At 34.9% G+C, this 25,962-nt stretch overlaps 5 protein-coding genes across 5 annotated transcripts in view; 2 read left to right on the top strand and 3 right to left on the bottom strand.

Moving 5' to 3' along the window:
* Window positions 1–1,522, top strand: part of rccd1 (RCC1 domain containing 1) — a 5,052-nt gene extending 3,530 nt beyond the window's left edge. The window contains exons 6-8 of the mRNA XM_026201956.1: window positions 1–138; window positions 222–251; window positions 1,075–1,522. The exon at window positions 1–138 is cut by the window's left edge and continues 12 nt beyond it. Of these exons, the coding sequence (XP_026057741.1) occupies window positions 1–138; window positions 222–251; window positions 1,075–1,232 (326 nt within the window). The 3' untranslated portion in view covers window positions 1,233–1,522. The remainder of the gene's footprint in view (window positions 139–221; window positions 252–1,074) is intronic.
* Window positions 1,275–6,543, bottom strand: cib1 (calcium and integrin binding 1 (calmyrin)). The gene is made up of 7 exons (XM_026201955.1): window positions 6,316–6,543; window positions 6,165–6,199; window positions 5,162–5,258; window positions 3,222–3,375; window positions 3,018–3,136; window positions 2,854–2,942; window positions 1,275–1,519 (listed from the first exon to the last, which is right to left on the bottom strand). The coding sequence occupies exons 1-7, from the start codon at window positions 6,364–6,366 to the stop codon at window positions 1,498–1,500; spliced, it is 567 nt and encodes a 188-aa protein (XP_026057740.1). The 5' UTR covers window positions 6,367–6,543; the 3' UTR covers window positions 1,275–1,497.
* A 938-nt stretch (window positions 6,544–7,481) lies between these two features.
* On the top strand, window positions 7,482–13,913 carry metap2b (methionyl aminopeptidase 2b). The gene is made up of 11 exons (XM_026201954.1): window positions 7,482–7,677; window positions 8,016–8,117; window positions 8,218–8,277; window positions 8,603–8,705; window positions 8,794–8,955; window positions 9,470–9,651; window positions 9,750–9,844; window positions 10,323–10,419; window positions 10,502–10,605; window positions 11,445–11,560; window positions 12,863–13,913. The coding sequence occupies exons 1-11, from the start codon at window positions 7,518–7,520 to the stop codon at window positions 13,113–13,115; spliced, it is 1,434 nt and encodes a 477-aa protein (XP_026057739.1). The 5' UTR covers window positions 7,482–7,517; the 3' UTR covers window positions 13,116–13,913.
* A 1,868-nt stretch (window positions 13,914–15,781) lies between these two features.
* LOC113042796 (galanin receptor type 2) lies at window positions 15,782–18,036 on the bottom strand. The gene is made up of 2 exons (XM_026201797.1): window positions 18,022–18,036; window positions 15,782–16,714 (listed from the first exon to the last, which is right to left on the bottom strand). The coding sequence occupies exons 1-2, from the start codon at window positions 18,034–18,036 to the stop codon at window positions 15,782–15,784; spliced, it is 948 nt and encodes a 315-aa protein (XP_026057582.1).
* Window positions 18,037–18,809: 773 nt separating this feature from the next.
* pthlhb (parathyroid hormone-like hormone b) lies at window positions 18,810–20,961 on the bottom strand. The gene is made up of 3 exons (XM_026203438.1): window positions 20,837–20,961; window positions 19,794–19,894; window positions 18,810–19,614 (listed from the first exon to the last, which is right to left on the bottom strand). The coding sequence occupies exons 2-3, from the start codon at window positions 19,880–19,882 to the stop codon at window positions 19,248–19,250; spliced, it is 456 nt and encodes a 151-aa protein (XP_026059223.1). The 5' UTR covers window positions 19,883–19,894; window positions 20,837–20,961; the 3' UTR covers window positions 18,810–19,247.
* Window positions 20,962–25,962: the final 5,001 nt, after the last annotated feature.

Below are 25,962 nucleotides of genomic sequence, written 5' to 3'. Positions count from 1 at the left end.
AGCCCGTAAATGAAGATGGAAAGAAGGAAGCGGATGTGTTTATTTCTATTCAAGCGTTCCCAGCTCTAGTAGACGTGCCTAATGTGTTCGAGATCAGCAGGATCAGCTGTGGATCCCGTCATACAGCGGCCGTCTCCGGTGAGATCCGGATCTGATCACTGCAGCACACACTGGACTCAGAAATTATTCAATTAACTTATTCTTTTTTTTTTTATTTGTAGGTACAGGGGATCTGTACACCTGGGGATGGGGTGAGAGTTTGCTTCGTTTACTAGAAATAAATCCATGTAAACAATCTCTCATGCATTTGTGACTTTGCTGGATAAGTGCATTAAAGGAATAAGTCATTCAAAAATGAAAGTTTGCTGAAAATGTACTCGCCCTTAGGCAAGATGAGAAATGTAGCATTGCATCACTTGCTCACCAATGGAAGTGAATGGGTGCCGTCGGAATGAGAGTCCAAACAGTTGATAAAAACATCACAATATTCCACAAGTAATCCAGTGAAAAAGTCTGTTCTCTTATCCTCTCACATTAAATCTACCGATATGTTTGTTAAGATCTGTTTTTGATTTTTTTTTTTTTTACTTCTAAACAGTGCAGATTTCTCTCCTGATTCAGATTAGATTATTTTTTTCACTGAAGAAAGAAAATGTATGGATTATGTGCTCATATTTTAGCTGGAAGAAATAGTATGAAGTTGAAAACATCTTGATTGATCTGTTTCTTACAAACATGCAGCTTTTCACTTCACGTAATTAACTGAAGGACTGGAGTGCTGTGGATTATTGTGGTGTGTTTATCAGCTGTTTGGACTGTCATTCTGACGGCACCCATTCACTGCAGAGCATCCATTGCTGAGCAAGTAAAGCTATGCTACATTTCTCCAAACCTGATGAAGAAACAAACCTAATGGCCTAAGAGTGAGTAAGCTTTCAGCAAGTTTGGGTGACCTATTCCTTTACTTTTCTTTCTTTAAAAACAAATGATACTGAACCCAAACTGTTAAAAGGTAAAGTGTGGTTTCCAAAAGTGCTAAAAGTTGCCCTTTCTCTGTCTGTGTCATGTTTTTAGGCCATTATGGACAGCTGGGACATGGCACTGAAAATAGCAGAGATGAGCCAACACTGGTGGATTACTTCCCTAGCCATCGAATGTGTGTTAAGGATGTTATTTGTGGGTTATGGAACACTTTTGTGTCCGCTGTGCCAAAAGAACAACCTCCATCCTGACTGGAATAGACTGAGTGTCCTATAAATACAGAGATGTCAAACTTGCAGATTTAGATTTTATTAAATTAGGTACAAATATATGATCCAAAAAAAGGATAGAAAGTCAGTTTTTTTAACAGAGTAAGTAAAAATGTTCTCAGACATATAGAAATGGTAGAAATATTGAATAAGAATATACATTCATAATTAGGACACTATATTATTGAAAGATCAAAGGCGCAGGTGAAAGATCCGGACCGGAAGCAGCTTCCATTCGGTGTAAACTTCACAACACAATCTTGAATGAACTGCAAAAGAAGATGCACAGTCAATGAGGACAGATGCTGCCTTCAAGGTTTAGGAAGTTCAAACTTAAAAGATCACAAGTTGTAATTATGATGGGATTTTGGTCAGGATAAATTTGTAAATTTCACATATTTTCCTCACTTTTTTGCCTCTCAGATGTTTCACTAATACCAAATTATAAAGTACAATATCTGGATAAGGTGTATAATTGATGCTTTATTCATTTTATAATTATGGTGCCGCAACAAAGAATGATGGGAAATCTAATTTAGTCATGTAAGCCAAATAAAATATAAATATTATTAATATAAATAAAATGCAAATAAAATGACTCATCATGTTAATTTATTAACTAAAGTTGTATAGAAATATAAAATATAAATAATAAAAATGAGAAAAGCACTTAGAATTATGCAAACCTAAACTAAAATGAGAGCTGAAAATAAAACAAATACAAACTGATTATAAATATTACAAATATTTACAGCTTTATATAATTTAACTAAAAGGTACAACGAATGACAATTATTAATACAAAAAAATTAATAAATTTAATTGTGCATTAAAATAAACTAAAATAAAAACTGAAAATATAAAACGCTATTTCAAAATATGGATCAAATCTATATGCGTGTATTTATATATATATATATATATATATATATATATATATATATATATATATATATATATATATATATATATATATAACATACATACACACACACACACACACACACATATATATATATATATACACACTTAATTCTGCAAAATTTGTATGTCACACTATCAAGTTAAAATACTGCACTTACTAAAACTTAAAAATAATTTAATAATTACATTTATAAAAGCTATATAGCTTTTATAAGCTATAATTAACTTTTTTAAATTAATTAATATAAATGAATGAACAAAGTTATATAGAAATATTTTTTAAATCTAATAAAAATCACACAAAAAAAACAAAATTACTTGAAAATATAAACGGAATATATAAAAAGCTAATTAAAAAAATGTATACAAATTATATATATATTCAGCTAAATCTGAATATTTCTTGTTGAAATACTACACTTACACTGAAATACAATATTTCAATAATTTAATAATTACATTTCTAAAAGCTATAAAGAAAACTTATATAACATAAAAACTAATTTTAAAACTAAACACACAGGTAAAGCTTCTTCGTCATCGCCTGTTCAATAAATAATATGAAAAAACTCAACTGTACACTAAACACAAGTGACACTTAATCAGACTTAAGGCAGCAAAATATATTTCAACTGTGCCTTTTTTTCACTTTTTTTAATAAAAAGTAAAATTCAGTCACCTGACAAAATCTGGAGATCTGGAGATGACATGCTGAAATTCGGAGAGATTGACGGTGCCGTCCTTATCAATGTCTGACTCCTCCAGGATCTGCACAGAGACATGTGTTTAGTTAGTGAAGTTGATCTGGCAGCTGTCTCTCACCGATGTGATGTACACACTCACATTGCCTATGAGCTGTTTCATCTCCTCTCCCGTCAGACGAGTGTCGTCCGTCTCTCCAGTCAGAGAGTTCACCAGCTTCTCCAGGTCTCTAGCATCAAGAGTCCCGTCATCGTCAAAGTCTGCAGCATAACAAGTGTTTACAATGACTGCGTTGGATTTCACTGTTGTGTTAAATGTCAGTATTGAGGACAATCCATCTACTACCAAAGATTCGGAAAGCGTAGTGGGACTTGATTTCCAGGGTCGCCGAATCGCTGAAGGCACTCAAGAGGTCCAGGAAATCCTCAAAGCTCAAGCTGCCATCCTTCAGGTCAGAGGTCGAGAAGACCTGACATATCCTTTTCCGGAAGGGGTTGGACTGTGACAGCCAACAAAAACACAAAATATGTATATATTATATATACAGAAGTCATAATATATACAGCTGGATCTGGAAGGATTAGAAGATATTTAGCTTTAAACTAAATTGCATTGTGACTGCAGTACAGACTTCGGGCTCTATTTTAACGGTCTAAACGCATGGCGCAGGTCCACTTTTGCCATTTTAACCATAAAAAAAAAAATGCATGGTCTAAAAAGAGTCTCATCTCCCATTCCCTGTAAAAGCCAGACTGAACGCATCTCCAGAGAGGAAACGGATCTGCTGACCATCTACGAGACAAGCTGGATTTCACCGAAGCCCCCTGACTATAACACACAATCATGAACATAATCTTTTTAAATGTTTAATATTTGGCATGTTCGTGTGCTGCTGTGCTTCCCTTTGTGTTGTGGACCAGCCTAAAGGTTCATATTACTAACACGCTTTAGCTTTTTTGACGCATTAACTTTAGACCAGGGGCCTGTTTCAGAAAGGAGGTTAAGTGAAAACTCTGAGTATGTTAATCCTGAAATGAGGGAAACTCTAGGTTCTCTAAACTCTAGGGATATAAATTAAGTGCATTTTATATTTTATAAAATTATATGCCAGTGTGGTAATAAAAATAATCCTAATGCAAATGGAAAACAAGATTATTCTGGGTGTCTATTACTAAGTGCAAATCTACTGTAGCTCCGCCCTCCCTTGACACATAAGGTTAAATACGACACATGTGAATAACGGCTTCAATGGTGTAGGCTGTAATGTTTTGGGCACGGAAAACTAGCTTGTAACGCGATTGATCGGGTTAGAGTCCAGCTTTGGCTGAGTTCGTTCTTCTCACTTTTCCCATCACATGTCACCTTAGAATTTATTTCCAATAAAAATGAACAAAATGTTCTAAAAGTGGAAGTAAAGTGCCTAACGAGTGTTTAATAATGATACAACTATTTATCATTTTAATAAATACAACCATTTACAATCTGTTATTATTGCATTCTGTTAATGTATAACAATAGTGAGGTGCAAATGTATCTGCCAGAATAAAGTATAACTAGCATCTAATTATTATTTACACTTAGCCTGCTGCAAAGAACTGCTAGTTTTACATGGTAAATAAAATATATCACGATTTTCACTGTACATTTTTTCTGTAAATAGCATCTAGAGCTACTTGCACTTAGCCTACTGTAAATAGGATCTATCGCTAAGAAAGTATGTTAGTTCCACTTAGTGTAAATAGCCACTGAAGTATTTTTCTTACTCTATTGGCAGATAATTTGTAAAATAAGAAAAATGCACTTAAAATATTATTTTTTTTATTTATTTTTTTTGCCCATAAAATGATTAGCTATTAGTTCATTAATCTAACGTTCTGCCAGTTTTCACCTGTGATATTATAACACTGAGAAGAATTAGATTTGTATTGAGTCTGAAGTCTGCAGACGGCTTTTTGGCGGGAGCTGTTGCCATGGTGAATTGTAATATCAGAGTCAGTCAATTTAGAGTTGATTAAACCAACTCATTTCAGCTGTTCTGTAACCGAAAACTCAGAGTTTTCCATCTCAGGGTAAGTCAAATCAGAGTTCAAGTTTAAACGCAGAGTTGGTTGAACCTCCTTAGTGAAACGGGCCCCAGGATTCATTTGGCTCAAAATAGCAGTGCCCATTAGTGCACAAATAGGCACAAATGCATTTGTCATTTAAATAACTTGGCAACGGACTTGAAAATGACAACTGTGTTAGGCTGAAACTGGCTAAAATAGATAGGGTGCTTTATCTGTTACCTTCAGTTCAGGAAGTGTGAGGACCTTCTCCATGGACACCCTGGCGCCGTACGGTCCATTTTCCTTGTCCTGCAGTTCAGAGAATATTTTGTGTGCCCTAAACAAACACATTGATGATGAGCCCCAAAAGTCTATAGTGTAAGTATTAGGTAATTACACATTACATTTAGTCATTTAGGTGACGCTTTTATCCAAAGCGACTTACAAATGACAATGGAAGCAATCAAAAACTAGAAAAGTGCAATGATATATAAGTCATATAACAAGTCTCAGTTAGCTTAAACGCAGTACACGTAGCTTTTAAGTGGTTTTAAATAATATAATAATTAAAAAGAAAGTTTTAAGTTTTGTGTTTTTTATATATATATATATATATATATATATACACACAGTTTCAGTAACTTAACTACTGTGAATTTGTTTAGTTCAGGTATTGTCACAACAACAAATCCACTTAACAGGGAATGCCAAGGCTAAATGTACCACGGTTGAGATGATGTACATATGGAAAGGCAACAATAAAAAAAGTATTTATATATATATATATATATATATATATATATATATATATATATATATATATATATATTGTTAACTGAAATGAAGCTAAAATAAATAATGTTAGATGAAAAATGTAAACGAAATGTTGAAATGTTGCATTGACAAATAAAATAAGTTGAAAACTGCAATTAACAACACTAAAACTTAAATAAAAATAAATTAGAGCTAAATATAAATATTTAAAATGTTGAATTAGATACATAAAAAATTAATTTGTCCAAAAAATGACAAAAGCACTTATAACAAAATATATTTTGATAAATACCAGATTATAAATAATAAAACAACCCTGCAATTAATCATTTTGTCAAGTTTCATCTCTCTTCCTAACCTGAACACAAGATCAAAAGAAACAAAGTAAACTGTATAATCAATATTCACTATTAAAACTTACCTTTCCTGTAAGCAGCAAAGCATAACTTTACTTAAAAAGTTTACTTACATTAAGATTTCTTGCTTTGTGAGAAATGTGAGCTCCTGTGTAGGCAAAAATGATAAACAAATAAAAGCAACTCATCGATACAGTATAAAGAATAAATGTTCAATAAATAAGTATTTTTTTCTATCTCTCTATCGTTGTGTGTCTGTCTCACCTGATACTCTGATAGAAGATCTTTCGATAACTTGCTCGATGTTCCCCCCATCACAAACTGCTCTTGTTCTGCGCGAATGGTACTTTTAATACGAGTTAGTACGATTAATGTTACTGTTGTTTCATAAAAACCAAGGTAAATGCCTAAAGTTTTGCTGTTTTTAGCCAACAGGCTAAATAAAGAAACTTTGGTCGAAGCACTGCCCTTCCGCTTCCTGGATGACGTCAGTTGACGTTACCATGGGAACAAATGTGCACTGTGTAAAGCAGAGCCGTTGAAAAACATATTTAACGGCTCTGGTGTAAAGTAAACAAAAGGGATTTTTCTGTAACTTCCTCGAGTTTGAGCTGCGGAGTTCATAGATATACATAATAAAGGTTTTATCATGTATCTCTATTGCGGAGTTGAGTTATACAAGGAAATGACGATTGGTTATAAAAATGTTCACTTCTGTATACCCAATAGCACAATAAAGTTGTGAATAAAATGTAATTAGTTCCTGGAGCATACTCATTGCTAGTTGTAGGCGTAACGTTAACTGTGCTAAATATTCATGCCCATATATTATTCCGACTAAATGCTGGGAAGGAAATTACGTTATATTATTCTTATAGCATCATACTGCTCTGACTTTTTGATCTGCAATGTGCTTATTATTTCAAAAGGTGGCATTATATCACAAAAACAATCCACTGTCGTTCCACGTATTTATTATGAAATAAATAAACAATTTATTTACAAATGTATTTTTGTTAATTAAATATCCCTACGTTCTCCATGCTGTAGCTTCTTGGCAATAGTGAATCAGTGAAATTCTTTTAAATTTTCTGTGTTTCAAACCAAATGTTGAAAACTATTATAGCCTAAATAAAACCAATAGATATGCCTACACGTTTTCAAGGTACATTTTTGTAATTGCATAAAATGCATTTAAAAAATGTATAGGGGATAAATAAAGAGTTTTTAACAAGGGTGTAAAATGTATTAGGGACACTCGTTCCTAGTTATAGTTTAATGTGTATTTGTCAATTTTGTAATGTAATGTAAACTATTTTAAGCAGCATACTCCGTGTGGGATAAGGGTGGGTTCAGTCGGTTGGACCTCTTTCGATCAAAAAGGTCCATCGAGTTGAACACAGAGGAATCTCACCGGCGCCGCGCATGATGTACGCTTCACCCACAATCCCTCGCGCGGTCACATCATGGCAGACAAGCTGACGCAGGAGCCGCAGTCCGCAGCTGCACAAATGCAGATTTTACCGAACGGAGACTCTCACTTTCCCAAAGAGGACACGGATCCCGCTGACGAGACCGGGAAGAAGAAGAAAAAGAAGAAGAAGAAGGGAAAAGCGGGAGCCGTAGGTACTAAAGACGAACGAAAGTGTCGCGTGGCCCTGACGTCTACTCCCCAGTTTGCTTTAAACCGACGAGACCTCGCTAGATCTGATATAACATAAGAGACATTCAAGTAATACCATCTGAACAGAGATTAATGTTTAGTTTCTGCGCTGGATTGTTGAGTTAATGACTGGTTAGAGTGTTTAACCAGCTGGTGAACTGATGATATCAGTCGTGTATTGTTGTTATAGTTGTGTAATGTTGTTATGAGAGGAGTCTGACTCCACGTGCTTTCTATGTGCTTTATGTCTGTATATTGCATTGCGAGATCTACATCAAACTCCCTGTGCTTTTATTAATAGGAAACCTTGAGGGTGAAGGAGATCCTGGCATCACCAAAGTGGCAAGTCAACTGGAGCAACACACTTTAGAAGAGCAAGACAAAGAGGACGAGCCAGAAGAGGGTTTGTCTGAAGTTCACTCCTAAGAGACTCCCGTTACAATCCCATGCGAAAGTTTTTGTTTTAATGTTGATTGTTTTCTTGTTACGTTTCTATTTGGCAGATGGCGAGGAAGGAGATTCAACTGGAAAGAAAAAGAAGAAGAAGAAGAAAAAGAAAGGACGTGAGTGTTTGTTTAAATTCCCCCTGGAGTCTATATATATATATGAAAATAAAATAAAATTTAATTTATGCATTTAGCAGACGCTTTGGACTTACATTGCATTCAGGCTGTCAATTTTCTCCAATTTTCGAATCCCCAACCTTGCGCTTGCAAACGCAATGCTCTACCACTTGAGCTACAGGAACACTATATATATATACACATACATACACACACACACATTTATTAGGTTATATATATATATATATAATTTTTTTTTTTTATGAAAATAATTTATCCTTTAAAAAGCCTTAAAACTTATTGATATTCCTCCATTCTCTTTCAGCCAAAGTTCAAACAGATCCTCCATCGATCCCCATATGTGAGCTTTACACCAATGGAGTTTATGCCAAGGGCCAGGAATGTGAATATCCATCGACGCAAGATGGGTACAGACAGCAGCTGCTTATTTACACACTCTAAAGTCAGCCTAAAACACTTTAAAACTTCATAGTAAATGTGTTTTATTTCACACAGACGCACTGCTGCATGGCGGATGACCAACGAGGAGAAGAAATGTTTAGATCAGGCTAATGAAGATATGTGGAACGACTTCAGACAGGCTGCCGAGGCCCACCGGCAGGTCAGGAAATACGTCATGAGCTGGATCAAACCGGGCTTGACCATGATCGAGATCTGGTGAGTGACACCATTCATGGCCTTCATTTGTTAGAAAACTTAAAGACGTGGATACAGTTAGTTTTGCAGCTGGTCTAATTGCATATAGATTTGTAGGAGTTTCTCTTTCAAATACAAACATTTTATGAGGGTATATACTAAGGTTTGCGGTTTACTTAGATTTTCTTAACACTTCACATGGCTGTGATAGTTGCTCATTTGTTCTGCTCTTGGTGCATTGCATGGGTAATTATTAAAAATAAACCAACTTAATCTGTTTTCTGTCATTTGCTTATTGTCAGTAGATCAACAACTGCAGACTTTTCCTCCCACATCTGTGCTTTTATAGGATTTCACTCTTACTAATTTGCCCTGTTTAGTAGATCTGGCCCAAAAGTGTTACAACCCTACTTAGCTTTAGCACAAAAACAGCCTTCAGCTGACCTGCAAAATATCTATTACTAGGTTTTTCAGGTTGACACACATTGGCAGCCATGAGTTTAATCTGCTCATCATGTCTCTCTTTTCCTGCTAGTGAAAAACTGGAAGATTGCTCTAGGAAGTTGATCAAGGAAAATGGTCTGAACGCTGGTTTGGCTTTTCCGACCGGCTGCTCGCTGAACCACTGCGCGGCTCACTACACTCCTAATGCAGGAGACCCCACCGTTCTCCAGTACGACGATGTCTGCAAGATCGACTTCGGCACGCACATTAATGGTGCGCTGAAGCAGCAAAGGCTGCAAATGAAATCTTCATTCTTTCCAAGTGATTTTTATACTGATCTTTGCTGATGTTTGATTGTTTTGGTGTTCCAGGTCGAATCATTGACTGTGCCTTTACTGTCACCTTCAACCCAAAGTACGACAAACTGCTGGAAGCTGTTAAAGATGCTACAAATACTGGAATTAAGGTAAGCGTTAGAGCAAAAACATGCATGTGACATAACTCCCTAAAACTAACCTCCGTTACAGACTCTTATGCTCCCTGCAGCTACATATATTTATCAAAAATACAGTAAAAAGAGCAGTATTGTGAATAATTTTAACTGCTTTTCTTAAAGAATATATTAAACTGAATTTTCAGCATCGTTACTCCAATCTTCAGTGTCTCACAATCCTTCAGAAATAATTCTAATGTGATGATTTGCTGCTCAAGAAACATTTCTGATTGTTATAAATGTTGAAAACAGTTGTGTTGCACAATATGTTTGTGGAAACTGATTCATTTTGTTCATTATTCTTTAAATGTTTTGTAACATTAGAAATGTCTTTACTGTCACTCTGTGATTGCTTGCTCTTTGTAAACGCTTATTTTTAAACATTAAATGTATGAGTAATTTGTTTTATTGGACAGTGATCGTTGTAAAGCACATTGCTCTGTTATTTCAGTGTGCAGGTATCGATGTTCGTTTGTGTGACATTGGAGAATCAATTCAAGAGGTTATGGAGTCTTATGAAGTGGACCTCGATGGAAAAACATATCAAGGTAAATGCAAAGAATGTTAACAGCAAAGACCTAGAAATAACACAAGATATGATTTCACTATTGATGTTTCTGTTGTTTCCAGTGAAACCGATCCGAAATCTCAATGGCCACTCTATTGGACAGTACAGAATACATGCAGGCAAGACGGTGCCCATCGTGAAAGGAGGAGAAGCCACCAGGATGGAGGTACGTTCTGACTTACTACAAAGTTTCCGTTTCACATATATGAATTTATCTTTGCTTGGTTTTTATTTGGTGAGTCACCCAATAAATGTTCATAAGAAGGAAAAATTAAGGCTGCATTGCTATGTCTCAGGAGAAGAAAAAGGAGCAGAGAAAGTTTTAACAGGTTTGAGAGAGGCTCGGTCTGATGTTCAGGGCTGAGTTTGGGTGTGCCAGAGTTATCAACACAAGCCTAAGTTAACACATCGCTATCAGTCAACACCACAGGCTTTAAAGAGAGGTGTAGCCAAGCACACCAGCCTCAAATGTTCACCAGGGCAGCATTTATTCGATCTAAAATGCTGTTATATTATGAAATATTTGTACAATTTAAAGTTTTCTATATCAACATACATCAGAATTAATTTATTCCTGTTATGCAAAGCTAAAATTGTAGCAGCATTACTCCAGTCTTGTCACATGATCCTATGACAAATGTTTCTAATATACAGGTTTGCTGCTTATTTTCAATATAAATGAATAAATCCACGAGTGAAACTGTGATGCATTTTTTTGGGTTCAGGATTCTTTGATGAATAGAAAGCTTAAAAGAACAGCACTTATTTGAAATATAAATCTTTTGTAACACCATAAATTTTGTAACACCTGTCACTTTTGATCCATTTTGCATCCTTGCTGAATAAGTGTTAAAATCATTCAATAAATTAATCTTTCTTTGTCAAGTCACCATTTTACTGTGAATCTGCTCCTTCGTTTGGAAAGCGATCATGTCGAGTTGTTAATCTCACTGTTGAGGCTTTACTTGTGTCATTTTGTCACACGCTGAATTTCCTCTTGTACAGGAAGGAGAAGTTTATGCGATCGAGACGTTCGGCAGCACTGGGAAAGGCATGGTGCACGATGACATGGAGTGTTCTCATTACATGAAAAACTTCGAAGTTGGTCACGTGCCAATAAGGTGAGACACACACCGCTCTTATTCCTAACTGACTCTCCAGAAACAAGCAGCTTTGTCAGTTATAGCCAATCAGAAGATAATTGACTGAGCTGCCTATCTAGGGATGCTTTTTAGGCATCACAGACATGCTCCCAGAACATTAAAGTGATAGTTCTCCCAAAAATTTAAATGATCCCAAGTTTTACTCCCCTTCAAATAAGCCTGTTGTAATAATCAATATATCGACTTATCGCACAATATATGTAAATGACCTCTCTAATTTTTGATGTAATATATCGCCCATTTATATTTACTTAAAAATGTATGTCACCATGTTTTGTGCTTTCCACTTGCACCTGTGTCTCTTGTAGCTTCTCGCACACAACATGCTGTAGTCGTGAGGAGGTTGTTCAAATTCAAAACATGCTTCAAGTTCTACAAAACAAGTTTAATGTGCAGATTTGGTCTTGTTTAGGGATCTGTGCCTTTGTGCATACAGATATCTTACTGCTAAGTAGTGATTGTGTTTTTCAACATTAGTGTGCTGTGCACCCTTTATTTACAGAGAAAATAACGCTCCAGGAAAAATCTCCATACAAGTTCGTTGTGCATTTGTGTTTTTTCTACTAGTAACTTTTTACTAGTTTATTTACTATTTATCAAGGTTTTTAAGGCATAAATTTTTGGATACTTGATTTCCACAATCTAAATATCCTCAAAAATTAAGTTTGTTGTCATAATGTAACATTTTATGCTGTTACATTATGATTTTATATTCAGTGGCATAAAATGGTATTTAAAATGACAATAATATCAATTATCGCAGTTATTTCTGGAGCAATATATCGTAGAACAAGAAGTTGTCATCGTGACAGGGCAATCCTCAATGCATCCTAGGTGTACATGCCTTTCTTCTTTCAGACCAATCCAATCGGAGTTGTATTAAAAATGATCCTGGCTCTTGCAAGCGTTAGACTGGGAGAAGGCGAGTTAAAACACGTAAGAAAAAGTAGTCAAATAAAGCGTGTGCATCCATAAGCACATGCTTTATTTGACTATTTTTGGACTGTTGAACAAAAACACCTAACTACTCCTAGTCTAACGCTTTTAAGAGCCAGGATCATTTTTAATACAACCCCGATATGATTCGTCTGAAAGAGGAAAGTCATGTACACCTAGGGCGCTTTGAAGGCGAGTAAAACATGGGCTAGTTTTCATTTTTGGGAGAACTAACGCTTTAATGTTCTGGGAGCATGCCTGTGATGCCTAAAAAGCATTCCTAGATCGGGTCATGGTTTACCTGCTCACGTTCCTCTTTCCCAGACTTCCCAGAGCCAAGCACTTGTTAAATGTGGTCAACGAGAACTTCGGCACCCTCGCCTTCTGCCGCCGCTGGCTGGATCGTTTCGGTGAGACCAAATATTTAATGGCACTGAAGAATCTCTGCGACCTGGGCATCATCGACCCCTACCCGCCTCTGTGCGACACCAAAGGCTGCTACACGGCCCAGTTTGAGCACACCATCCTGCTGAGACCCACCTGCAAGGAGGTGGTCAGTCGAGGAGACGACTACTAGGCCTCCACCTCACCAGTTTTTATAACTCTGTCCTCTGCTTTCATATCACACGAGTATTTTGATGGGTAAAGGCCTTAGTAATTAATGAGCTGTGCCTTCTCATTTTTAACATGCTAGTATTTGTTTGTATAAAGGATGAATGGAGGTTTAAATCCTTTGTGGTAAAGATGTCCCCTTGTTTAACCATGGTTGAACTCACTGGTGCAGATGTGTACTTATACTTACCCCCCACCTTTAAAGTGCTCTAGAACCATTCTGTTAATGCTGACAACGATCTGGTGCACTTTTCTTGAGCAACACCCAGAGAAATGTGAATTGAAAAACACATTTTTAGATGATCTGGATTAGCTGTGTTACACATAAGCAGTTGCATGGATTTTTTTTTTGTACAAGGCTTTACTAAATCCTGGCCTACGAGAATTTAGGAAAAGTTTGTTCATTGACTGTTATCATTTTTAATCAAGTGCTGTTTATCCTTTTTGATTCAGTTATACATTTAGGCTATAAAATAGTGTGAGACGTTACAGACTGGGTTTAGCTTTATTCCTCAGCTCACGAATGGACTTTAATGCAGCATACACCCCCCATAATAAAATACTAATTTAAACACGTTTTCCCTTTAAGAGCGGGCACTCGTAATAAAACTGGTGGTGTTGATATGGAAGCATCTATATTTTGGCTTGATGCTTGATTTCAAGAAAAAGCCTGTTTGAAATCAATCACCTTTCTCAGAATAAAGCACATGTGGTGATTTATTTTGAAGTGCAAATAAAATTTATAAGAAATTGTGACCTGCAATTTGTTTCATGTCCTCTGTCTCAAGACTTCATCATGTTTAACCAAATGCTTTAAATTAAGTGTAAAAGTCCTATATTTTGCCTTTGTGGTAGGCAATTTCAGAGAGGTGTATGGAAGCCTGTTTCTGCCACTTTAAAAAAATAAAATAAAGATTATGATTTTTTTTTCAGAACTGCATGATATAAACTCACAATTGCGAGTTATAAATTCTGAATAATTCTGACTTTTTTATATCACGCAGTTCTGACTTTATTTCTCAAAATTGCTAGCTTATATCTAAAAATGTTTGACTTTTTAACTCGGAATTGCAAGTTTTTATCATGCAATTCTTAGAAAAAAAGTTGCAATTTACTTTGTTTTATTCAGTGGCGGAAACAGGCTTCCACAGAGTCGACTGTCACCGCCTTGTCATAATTATATTTAACCTTGGAGAAAATGTGATTGTACTGCAATGTAACCGGTCATTATCAATCATACACAAGTAACTTCTTAAAAATTTTAATTCACATGTGAAAACTACAAAAGTTGGATTAAGTTACAACTGTATTACCTTAGTCTTTGGTTACATGTACTTCATAGAGCAAGTAAAAAAAAAAAAAACCTGCGAATGAAACCACAACAACTCTTGGTAATCTTATGGTACATTGACTAGACCTAGCCGAATATTGGAATGTACATGGGCTCATTTTGAGCTAGACGCAAAAAAATTAAAACTGTTAATTTTAATCAAATTTTGAGTGCCTGAGAGAGCCCAATTCAATGCAACTAAAAAAACACACGCAAATAGAAAAAGCACCAGCAAAATTTCTTCATCAGTTTGACAGCATGGGTGCTGTAAATGCTCGCAACCAAACACAGAAGTGCGCTGCAAAAACATAAACGTGCTGCAGATAGGCAACGACCACATCAGGAGGACCCCAAAATTACCCAAACAAAATTAAAATAAACTATAACTATTAAACTATGGTTAGTGTAGGAAAACCATGGTTAATTTGTGGTTACCGTGGTAAAAAAAAAAAAAATATATATATATATATAAATATATATATATATATATATATATATATATATATATATATATATATATATATATATATATATATATATATATATATATAAAATTTTATTTTTAATTGTTTTTATTTTAATTGTAAAACTATGGTTACTTTTTGGGAAGTTGAAAAAAAGCAAGTTAGCCAGATTGCATAACGTTTCACAATTACAGTAATTGTGTATTTCGTCTGCTTATTTAGGCTAATAATATCTTTAGGAACAACCTAAGGAATCCGATGATCAGGATGTTAAAATAAACAAAAATCTCACCTTTCAAAGTAGACATTGATATGCATGCACTTTGCGGTTCCCTTAAACATCTCTGTCATATTTGGTTGTGTTGCGTGTATTTGCTAGCTTTTTGTGTTTTGTTCCGTTGTATTTGCAGTTGTTAAATTGATGTTGTTATCCTAATTTATAGGTGTTTTTTTTCTATTTGCATGTGTTTTCATTTGCATATGAGTATATTTGTAGCAAAAGCCAACAATACATTGTATGGGTCGAAATTATTAATTTTGCTTTTATGCCAAAAATCATTAAGATATTTTGTCAATTTGTACCGTAAATATATTAAACTTAATTTTTGATTGGTAACATACATTGCTAAGGACTTCATTTGGACAACTTTAAAGGCCATTTTTTTCAATGTTTAGATTTTTTGCACCCTCAGAACCAGATTCAGTCACATTCAACATTGCTTTTTGGTTGAGATGCATTCATTTCAGTTGATATTCACACAAGTAGGAATTCAGATCTCCTTGAACCAAACAAACCAAACTCTCATACAGTTTTACATTCAACATGTTCTGAATGAATTAAAATATTCTGGATGCTGAGAAACTCTCCGTCACGCTAATGACCTGCGGATGGACTCGTTTCCTGTTGCATTTGAACAGCCAGTCTCTCTTGCGTCTGTAGCGTTTGGACAGCAGAACATAGAGGACGGGGTTCACGCAGGGATGCAGATACTGGAGAACCGTGCAGGTGAAATGAAACATCTCCCACGAGCGGCCGTGCCGGTAAAGTCCCAAATACACGCACAGCTCTAGAACATACCCTGGCAGCCAGCACAAGGAGAAGGTCCCAGTGGATAAGAACACCATGAGAGATGCCCGTCTTGTGTTCCTGGAGCCTGTGAAGGACATAACCGGTCTCTTGTGCAGGAAAAGAGCGATACGTGCTGAGTTGACTGCGATAACCAGCATTGGAATGAGATAGTAAAGCACAAACTGGCTGAGAACGACCTGGTAATGATGTTCTTGGGTAGTAGGCAAACAAACAGTGGAGTTACTCACACCTGGGCCTAAGCTTTCCTTAGTGGCGAAAATACGCAACGGCAGACTTATAAAGAAACTCAAGGCCCAGACCAGAATAAACATGAGCACCACTAGATCCATGGATGGAGGTCGGTAGGGCTTGGTGATGATCATGGCACGAACCATGGATACGGTGCACAGAGAGTACGTGCTGGCGGCCAGAGAGAATGCCAGCAGAAACTGATAGACTTTGCAGGATGTGATGCCCAGAGGCCACGAGAAACTGACCGCCGAGTGGACGGTGAAGGGGATGAGGAAGAGCATGAGGAAGTCGGCCAGAGCCATGCTGAGGAGAAGAACGTCCAGGCGGTTTTTACGAAAGCTCTTGTGTTTGGCGAAGAGAGAAAAGGCCAGCAGGTTGGCGCAGAAACCGATGCCCACTATGATGCCACAAGTGCAAGCAAAGATCACTCCGTAACTGTTAGTGGCTCCCTGTGAAACAGTAGCAAAAAAAAAAAAAGGTATGCTTTGAGCTACTCTTAAATTGTTAGATCTGTGGATCCAATAAAATATATAGCTAAATATCATGTAACATTTAAGGGAGTCATCAGATGCCCATTTTTCACAAGTTGACATGATTCTTTAGGGTCCTAATGAAAAGTCTATAACATACTATGGTTAAAATTTCTTAATGGTATAAAAAAATCACCCTTGTTACCCTGTCAAAAACAGCTCTGCACACAACCACCCGTTTTAGTGCATGTTCCTTTAAATGCTAATGAGCTCTGCTGACTCCGCCCCTCTGTTCCTTTGGATGACAAACCGTTCTAAACTCAGATGCCTGGGTGTATTTTTTTCATATAGGGCTGTTGTGTACACACTGCCAACACATTTCAGTTCAAACAACTTGAAAAAGTGCATGTCGCATGACTCGCATCCGATGACCCCTTAGAAAAATACAATATCATTTTATATAAAATAAATGAAATTATAAATATAAATTATGCATACTATTAGAAAATATGAATGATCTGAAATTAAATCTTTAAAAACATATATGTAATATTATATTAATTTTTATTATAGCCTACATTTATATACATAAAACATATTCAAATATATAAATGTGTGTATGTGTATGATAAAAATACAGAAAACTGTAAATACAGAAAACTATAATTTTCTGAAATATTGATATTTAAAATTACAAATGGCATTCTTTTTAACTTTTTTTATTAATCAAAGAAAATGTATATATATATATATATATATATATATATATATATATATACACACACATGTAAATTATACATTTTTTTGATTTTTATTATTTCCCAGTAAAAACAGTTAGTTTCATTACCATCTTGACTCATTTTTCGCTTGTCTATACTGAAAATGTCAAATGATAAATTATTTAATATAATAAGTTACAAAATGTATTATTATTAATTAATTCCTAATTCATTGTCAGAGAAAATTAGCTACTCACCATCCCAGATGTTTAATTAGATATCCATGTATTTGCAAATGCATCCGTCATTTATCTGTGCTTTCAGATAAGATTCAACAAATCATTTTTAATTCAGAGAGATATCTATATGTACAGACATAATTTCACAAAAGGCAAACTTTCCCTAATGCTTCAATCAGAATAAGTGCCATTTACAAAGCCGAAAAGAAATAAGAAACATGTCCATGTATCAATATAGCCACCTATTAAAACTGATATCAGAAAGCTACTTCTTTCTAAAGATTTGATGTGGAGAAAATACAGCAAATGAATGTATGTCAGCTATTACCTGCAGCTTTTCCATCTGTCTCAGTCTGATCAGGGGCTCATTGATTTGTGATTGATCTCTAGCTCTTCTGTGCTGTGGTTTATGAGTCTTTAAGGCATGACATGTGATCCTAAAGCACTCACAGGAAGTTGACAGAAGGTTGCATTTTCCTCCCCATCCATTAGCACCATTTTTGTGTTTTTATTTGCCTTGCATTTGCCCTCTGAGCACAGACACAGCTCCACACACTGATTGATTATTCCACCGTCCTCAGTCAGTAAAAACAGATACTTCAACTGCACTGATGAAATAATGAAGTCACACTTTGCATGCATAGAAAAATAGTAAAAACTGTAGTTATATGGTGAAAATCATGAGAATGAATTTGGAGTTGCTGTAAAATAAGCTTTTTTTCTCATAATAGATATGTGTGTGTGTGTATTATATATATTAGTAAAAAATATAAGCAATATTTTAAAAATGATTTAAACAGATTTATCATATACATTACAATTACAAATATATATATTAGTCTTAACAATTAAAATATAATATAGACATGTAAAGCTATTGCTTTGCATTTATAGAAAAATGATAATACAAAAAAATGCACTTATACGGTGCAAATCATGAGAATAAATTTGGAGTTCTAGTAAAATATATTTTTAGTAACTTTATTATGTTTTTGAAAATAGCAGAACATTAACTAAAAGAAAAGAAAAGCAGGATAAAAAAAATCTAAATATAAAAATAGCAAAAATCTGAATGTAGACCAGCATAACTATCTAAAGTGCATTCGCAAATCTCGTCAAAATCAGCAGCATTGAGATACATTCAGGGAATAAATATTCCAATCAAATAAATTAAATATTTCATGAAATGTCTTACTGAATGACTACATTTAATACAGGGAACTCTGAATGTAACAAATACACTTAGTCTGTATGTGAAGCGCTTTCTACTCATCAAATGAAGCTCTAGAATAGAGAACTGATTAGAAAGTTTATTTTGAACAAAAAAAAAAAACGTGACTTAGTCACTATTTTTGCATATCCCATGCCACGGTGAAATAGTCTTTTTGAACTTTACATTTTAAAGGTGCATCCACCAATAGCAGTGATGAAGTCTCAGCTCTAACTGTATCAGGCAGCAAATCATCTTATCACAAAGCCTTCTCTGTTCGTCCAGATTTAGTCGCTGTGCTTCCAATCGAGCCTTCATTCTTATCCAGCCTCTTTTATGGGTCTCTAATTTGCATATGGAAGCCACACCCCCCTGTCCCTCCTCCATCTCCCCAAACTCATCTTCCTCTTCCTCTTGGTCACAGCCTTCAGTGGCTGCTCCTGGTATCTCAGGGTCTTGCTGGTCTCCTGCGGCAGGTCGTCTCTCGTCCCTATAGTCTCCATTTGAAAGCTCAAGGGGAAGTTTTTGGAGCTGCCCATGGGTTTGGACCGCGGTGGGGTCTGGACACTTCTCTGGCTCTGACCGGGGGAGTCCCACACCTGAGCCGTGTGCACCTGCTCAAGCAGATCCTGGATAAACGTACGCCTCTTCCGGTCATGCAGGGATCGACCCCTGTCATGCATCATCTGTGCGTGTCCTACTGAGCGCCGCCTGGGGCCAAAAGAGAGAGAATATTGAACTCATTTGACTAGTAGACATGATAAAGCATGCTTTACTCCATGCAATGTAGCGTCCTGCTTCTTCTGCTGCCAGCAGATGTCAGTCTCAACACAGCTCTGACTTTTAGAGAGCTGTCAGAAATCCAGCAGTAAGAGGAGATCAGGACTTACTGTCTGTAGCTGAGAGCATTAGTGGGTCTGGGTTGGACCGGGATCGGGACGGTTAACAGGAACACAGCAAACCCCCAATGCCTCAACATACTGCTGGACAACTGAACACAGGACAAATTCACATGAGTTATTTCATAGTATCTAGTGCGTGTGTGTGTATATATATACATTTTATATTGCCTATATAATTTATTAATAATATTTTATTACACATATTAGTGAAAAGAGGCATCAAATACAGTTTTATTACACTTTAAATATTTTATTTAAAGTAAAATAGAAATAATTTGCATTTAATTATAATATACATAGGCTATACTATATATGTTAATATTTTACTACACATATCAGTCAAAGAATAGGCACAAAATATAATACAAATGTATAATACATATTAAAATATTTTATGTATATTTAAAATACTTAAAATGCTATATTTATGATATTTATAATTCTAAATATTCGCCTTTAATTTAAATATAATATAATACATATAATATAAACTACAGATTTATAGTTTTCATTATAAATGCAGTAGATGTTTAATTTTTATTTAAAAATAAATAATTACTATAAATTTTTATAAGAAGTTTTAAAATAAATTATTATATTCTGCATACACGTATATATATATATATATATATATATATATATATATATATATATATATATATATATATATATATTAATAATTTACTGTCAATTGAAAAAGAAATATACATAAAAAATATACATTTTATAAATAATTACTATATAATTGAAACAATATTATGGAAAAAATATGATATAATGTTTATCTTACATAGAGAGAACACATGAGATCATATTTAATTAGGTTATATTTTAAATAGAAATGTTACAAATGAATAAATATAACATATTAAAAATTGTAAATGTAAGATAATATATTTTTTTCACCTTCTGTATGCATTTTAATAAAAAGCATTTCATAACATATATTTCCATAAAATGGAAATAGTAATTGAATGATATAATAAGTCATCAACTAACATGAGGTGTAACATTGTTGATAATATACTCACATGTAATGCACTGCTGAGTCGATCAGTTACTGCTGCATGTTACTGCCACCGGCTGGACGCCACATGTGACTACGATCATCAAACAAGAGCATCAGCTGCTGCCTCAGTGAAGCATGTCTGTATGTCCAAACTCCACTGGTCCAGAAGACAAACTCTTCCTAAGAAAGAACGCATAGATAGTGAGAGGAAGAGAGGACCAGAGCGGTGGGCGTTAGATTTATTGCACCAGTGGGTCGTGTAAGTCTCCTCTGCTGTTCACTGCAAACTGGGATGAGAAAACTAGTGTGCACTGCATGCTTGTCTCTCTCTCTCTCTGTGTGTGTGTGTGTGTGTCTGCTGCCCACGAGTGCCAAAGTGTATACTAGACTGACAAACCACTCACACACTCCAAGAAATGCACAGGCAGACACCTTCATTGGAAAAAGGGTAGCACGCTGCTCTCTCTCTCTCTCTTTCTCTCTCTCTCAAAACACTCACGAGGAGCTCAGGTTCAGTGAGTGAGGACTTGAACTTTTGATGAATTTTTCTGTCTTTACTGTGTTTTCTACAACTATTAGGAGCTTGTCCACACACTGGGTCCTTTTAATATATGAAGTAAATGTTGGAAAATACACTTAAAAGTAAAGGTGCTTGAAAGGTCCTTCACAGCGATGCCATTGAAGAGCCATTTTTCAGTCAAAGTTTCTTTAAAGAATCATCTTTTTTTTTTTTTTACCTTTTTATAATCTGAAGAACCTTGGCTTTTTCACCACAAAGAGCCTTTTTGTGAATGGTAAAGGTTCTTCAGATGTTAAAAGTTCTTTATAGAACCATTTAGACAAAAAGGTTCTTCTATGGCATCGTGAAGCACATTTATTTTAAGAGTGTACTTCTTTTTGGCTTTATTATTTCCTGAAAGTCATTAAAACAGACAAATCATTCTTCTGCTGACCAATTTTTTATTCAAATGATTCTTTTATGTCTCTCTGTGTGTGAGCATAGAAAAAATGGCTTTTAATTTATGAAGTACAATTCACTCAAAAAAATGTACTTTCACCTTTGCTAATTTTACTTAATCCGTTCATGTTATGATTACTTAAAAAAATGTATTTAACAATGTGAACTTGATTTAATCTAGTTCATTCAACAAAAAAGTGTGTATTGTCAGCTTTACTTAAAAATTATTTGTTCAGCCAACATTACATTTTTGCGTAAAGGTAACATATTAGTGAAACCAACACAGACTTGCATCTCATTGGCTGAGGATTTCTGCAGTGTATTATGGGTAAATGTTATTCTGTCACCCTCTTGGAGAAGTGTAGCACCATTAGATAGGTAGATGAGTAATACTATTTATGGCTATTAAGTTGTTCTAATAAATTTTAGAACAAAACAAACAAAGAAACAAACGGTTTGTAATTTAAATTTGTTTGTGATATGCTTGATAAGCTGTACTTATAGGAAGGTTTTAATGAAAAGTAATTTTAATCAGCTGCTCATGATCCTAATGCAAGGGGGTGGCATTCCTAAAATGGCATTATTCAAATTTTGTGTCATCATTATTTAACTTTTTCAGGTACAATTAACTCATTTGTTGTTTGTTGACTCTATTAAGGGTTGTTAAGTTTACTTAAACTTATTTTGTAAAATGAACTTAATAATTAAAAACATTGTCCAAAACATTGCAGATTAGTTGGGCTGACACTATTAAATTAAGCTTTGCCCAACCATAGTAAATAAGTTGAATCAACCTTAATAAATTAAGTTGACCCAATGTAAGTACATTAAATTGGAGTAACAGAATTGCATAATGCTGAAATAAAGCAAATTAATCATGTGGAAATCCTTTCCATGATTTTTTTATGTTCGTTCAAAGAGTTATTTTTTTGAGTGATGATGTAAATACTCATTTTTGGTTGAATGACATCTTAAAAGCCAATAAAACAACAACATTTTATTTTACCATTCAGTTCTTTTACCAACCAGTTCCTAATTCAAATGGCTCTTCTATCAAAACAAATTTTTGTTTCTTTTACATATATAAATACTTCTTAAAAAGTATTCTTCTTCCAACCAATTCATCATTCAAATGGTTCTTCAACCAATCAGTTTTTCATTTAAATAATTGTTCTACCAACCAATTCACAATTCTTGTTTCTATTACCAACCAATTCATCATCCAAATGATTCTTCTATCAACCAATTCATCATCCAAATGATTCTTCTATCAACCAATTCATCATCCAAATGATTCTTCTATCAACCAATTCCTCATCCAAATGATTCTTCTATCAACCAATTCAAAATCCAAATGATTCTACTATCAACCAATTCATCATCCAAATGATTCTTCTATCAACCAATTCAAAATCCAAATGATTCTTCTATCAACCAATTCATCATCCAAATGATTCTTCTATCAACCAATTCATCATCCAAATGATTCTTCTATCAACCAATTCATCATCCAAATGATTCTTCTATCAACCAATTCCTCATTCAAATGATTCTTCTATCAACCAATTCATCATCCAAATGATTCTTCTATCAACCAATTCAAAATCCAAATGATTCTTCTATCAACCAATTCATCATCCAAATGATTCTTCTATCAACCAATTCAAAATCCAAATGATTCTTCTATCAACCAATTCATCATCCAAATGATTCTTCTATCAACCAATTCATCATCCAAATGATTCTTCTATCAACCAATTCATCATCCAAATGATTCTTCTTCCAACCAATTCCTCATTCAAATGATTCTTCTATCAACCAATTCATCATCCAAATGATTCTTCTATCAACCAATTCAAAATCCAAATGATTCTTCTATCAACCAATTCATCATTCAAATGACTCTTTTATCAACCAATTCATCATCCAAATGATTCTTCTATCAACCAATTCATCATCCAAATGATTCTTCTATCAACCAATTCATCATCCAAATGATTCTTCTATCAACCAATTCATCATCCAAATGATTCTTCTTTCAACCAATTCATCATTCAAATGATTCTTCTACCAACATATTTTTTAATTATTCTTTTTCCAACGAATACATCATCCAAATTATTCTTCTATCAACCAATTCATCATCCAAATGATTCTTCTATCAACCAATTCATCATCCAAATGATTCTTCTACCAACATATTTTTTTAATTATTCTTTTTCCAACCAATATATCATCCAAATTATTCTTCTATCAACCAATTCCTCATTCAAATGATTCTTCTCCCAAACAATTCCTCATTCAAATTATTCTTCTCCCAAATAATTCATCATTCAAATGAATTTTCTACGATTCAATTCTTCTTCTTCCAACCGTTTCTTCATCTAAATTATTCTTCTATCAACCAATTCCCAATTAGATGATGAATGATTCTTCTACCAAACGATTCTTAATTTAAATGATTCCTCTACCAAACAATTCCTGATCCAAATGATTCTTCTATCAACCAATTCCTCAATCAAATGATTCTTCTACCAAAAATATGCTGCATTATGCTGAACCTATGTTGAATTGGCCTTTTACTTTGCAAGGATATTCTATGCGAGAGTTCGGAGGAATATTATAGCTCATAGCAGAGACCATGAGACCCTCCCCTCCCTAAACATGGGTGCAGCTGGGTGAAGAAAGTAAACAGCTTTGGCTGACCACTGTCCCAAGGGATGATGACCATAACCTCAGTGAAATCAAGCCTGTGGGTGGGTTTGCTCGCCTCCTAAGCAAACGTAATGGCCAAGGTGGTTTTTGGAGAGCCCACAAAATAGTACCGCTTCATTTAAAGGCCTCGGGGCAAGAGGTTCACAACATAACTAATGCTCATCAACTATAAATTAGCTCTGTGTGACACTAAAATATTCCATATATTTCCATCTTTATGGGGCAGTGCATTATAAAATAAACTGACTTACACTAGGGTTTTAACATTTGGGGTCGGTAATTTTGTTTTTACATGTAGTCAGCAAGGATGCATTACATTGTTCAAAAGTAATATTAAGGACATTTAAAATGTTAGAGAATAAAAATTTGATTGTTTTTTATTAATTTGGAATTAAATAAATGCAGCCTTGGTGATCATAAAAGATTTCTTTCATAAGCATTAAAAAACCTTACTAACCATAAACTTTTTGAACATTAGTGCAAATGTGGGCCACATATAAAATATGTGCAAATGTAGTATCAATGATTATATGAACTGTTTATTTTTGTCCTTTTTAGAGCTTGAGAGAACTGAGAAAAGAACTGAGAAAAGAGTTTTCTCCTTTGTGTTCCACAGGAAAATAACAGCGTATGAGTTTGAGGGACTGTGACATAAATTATGACAGAATTAGCATTGTTGTCACGTCTGATTTTCTCAACTGGGTTGTTGGTCTGCTGGAGTTTTAGTATTTTGTAATGTGAACATCGCCTCTATTCATTAGACAAATAACATCTGGTGATAGATGGTACAGATAAAGTTCACAACAAGAACTTTTTTAATCTCCTAAAAACCATATAGCTGACTAAAACCCGAATTTAGCCAAAAATGGCTCTTGATAAGAAAATCCTAAACCTGAATGATGCTTTTATCTGTGGAAATGTAGCTTTTGGCTTCATGAAACCTTCACGTTCATTCTTTCTTCTCAGTAGCTCTACACTACTTCTGTTTTGTATTTTCTTTCTAGTCAGTGACAGCATCGTCTAGCAATGTTCAAAAGGGCTTGACTCATCCACGCCAATGTCAAAAGCCCTGCGTTTTGTGAGAAACATTGTTTAACCGAGTTTCCTTTCCGCTTCCCGTGTACTCCGGTTTTGTTCTTGTGTTTGTTTTTATCACGTAACCATGTGGGAACACATGACACGATTTCTTCCATTTGACCGAAGGGTTTTAGCAGAAAATTCTGCACAGCAGTGCTCCAGATTTAATCATGAATCCTGCTTCTGAGGAACGTCTGGGATTTTTGCGGTCCTCTCCGTGAAATTGTTAAATGAATAAAACGTGTCATTTAACACCTCGACGGTTCCCCTGTCGAACCACTGGCACTTGACCTTCTCAGCACTTGGACAAACTTTGATATGACACCTGTAGTCAAACGCCACCCCGAGTGAATCGTGGGAGCTCTGGTCCGACCCAACCACCCAGTATGCCATCTGAC

This window comes from Carassius auratus, chromosome 25, assembly GCF_003368295.1.
Source record: "Carassius auratus strain Wakin chromosome 25, ASM336829v1, whole genome shotgun sequence".
NCBI lineage: Eukaryota > Metazoa > Chordata > Actinopteri > Cypriniformes > Cyprinidae > Carassius > Carassius auratus.
The sequence above is the reverse complement of the archived record's forward strand: the minus strand, read 5'-3'. Positions and strand labels throughout refer to the sequence as shown.

Bases quoted from the DNA above. Each gene is read 5' to 3' on its own strand.
- metap2b (XM_026201954.1), top strand. From the start codon at position 7,518: ATGGCAGACAAGCTGACGCAGGAGCCGCAGTCCGCAGCTGCACAAATG. The intron at 7,678-8,015 runs GTACTAAAGACG...TTTTATTAATAG, and splicing joins GGGAAAAGCGGGAGCCGTAG to GAAACCTTGAGGGTGAAGGA. The intron at 8,706-8,793 runs GTACAGACAGCA...TATTTCACACAG, and splicing joins TATCCATCGACGCAAGATGG to ACGCACTGCTGCATGGCGGA.
- cib1 (XM_026201955.1), bottom strand. From the start codon at position 6,366: ATGGGGGGAACATCGAGCAAGTTATCGAAAGATCTTCTATCAGAGTAT. The intron at 5,259-6,164 runs GTAAGTAAACTT...GTGTTTGTTTAG, and splicing joins ACAAAGCAAGAAATCTTAAT to GGCACACAAAATATTCTCTG. The intron at 1,520-2,853 runs GTGACTGAATTT...CTTCTTTTGCAG, and splicing joins AGATCTCCAGATTTTGTCAG to TTCATTCAAGATTGTGTTGT.
- pthlhb (XM_026203438.1), bottom strand. From the start codon at position 19,882: ATGTTGAGGCATTGGGGGTTTGCTGTGTTCCTGTTAACCGTCCCGATC. The intron at 19,615-19,793 runs GTAAGTCCTGAT...TTTTGGCCCCAG, and splicing joins AATGCTCTCAGCTACAGACA to GCGGCGCTCAGTAGGACACG.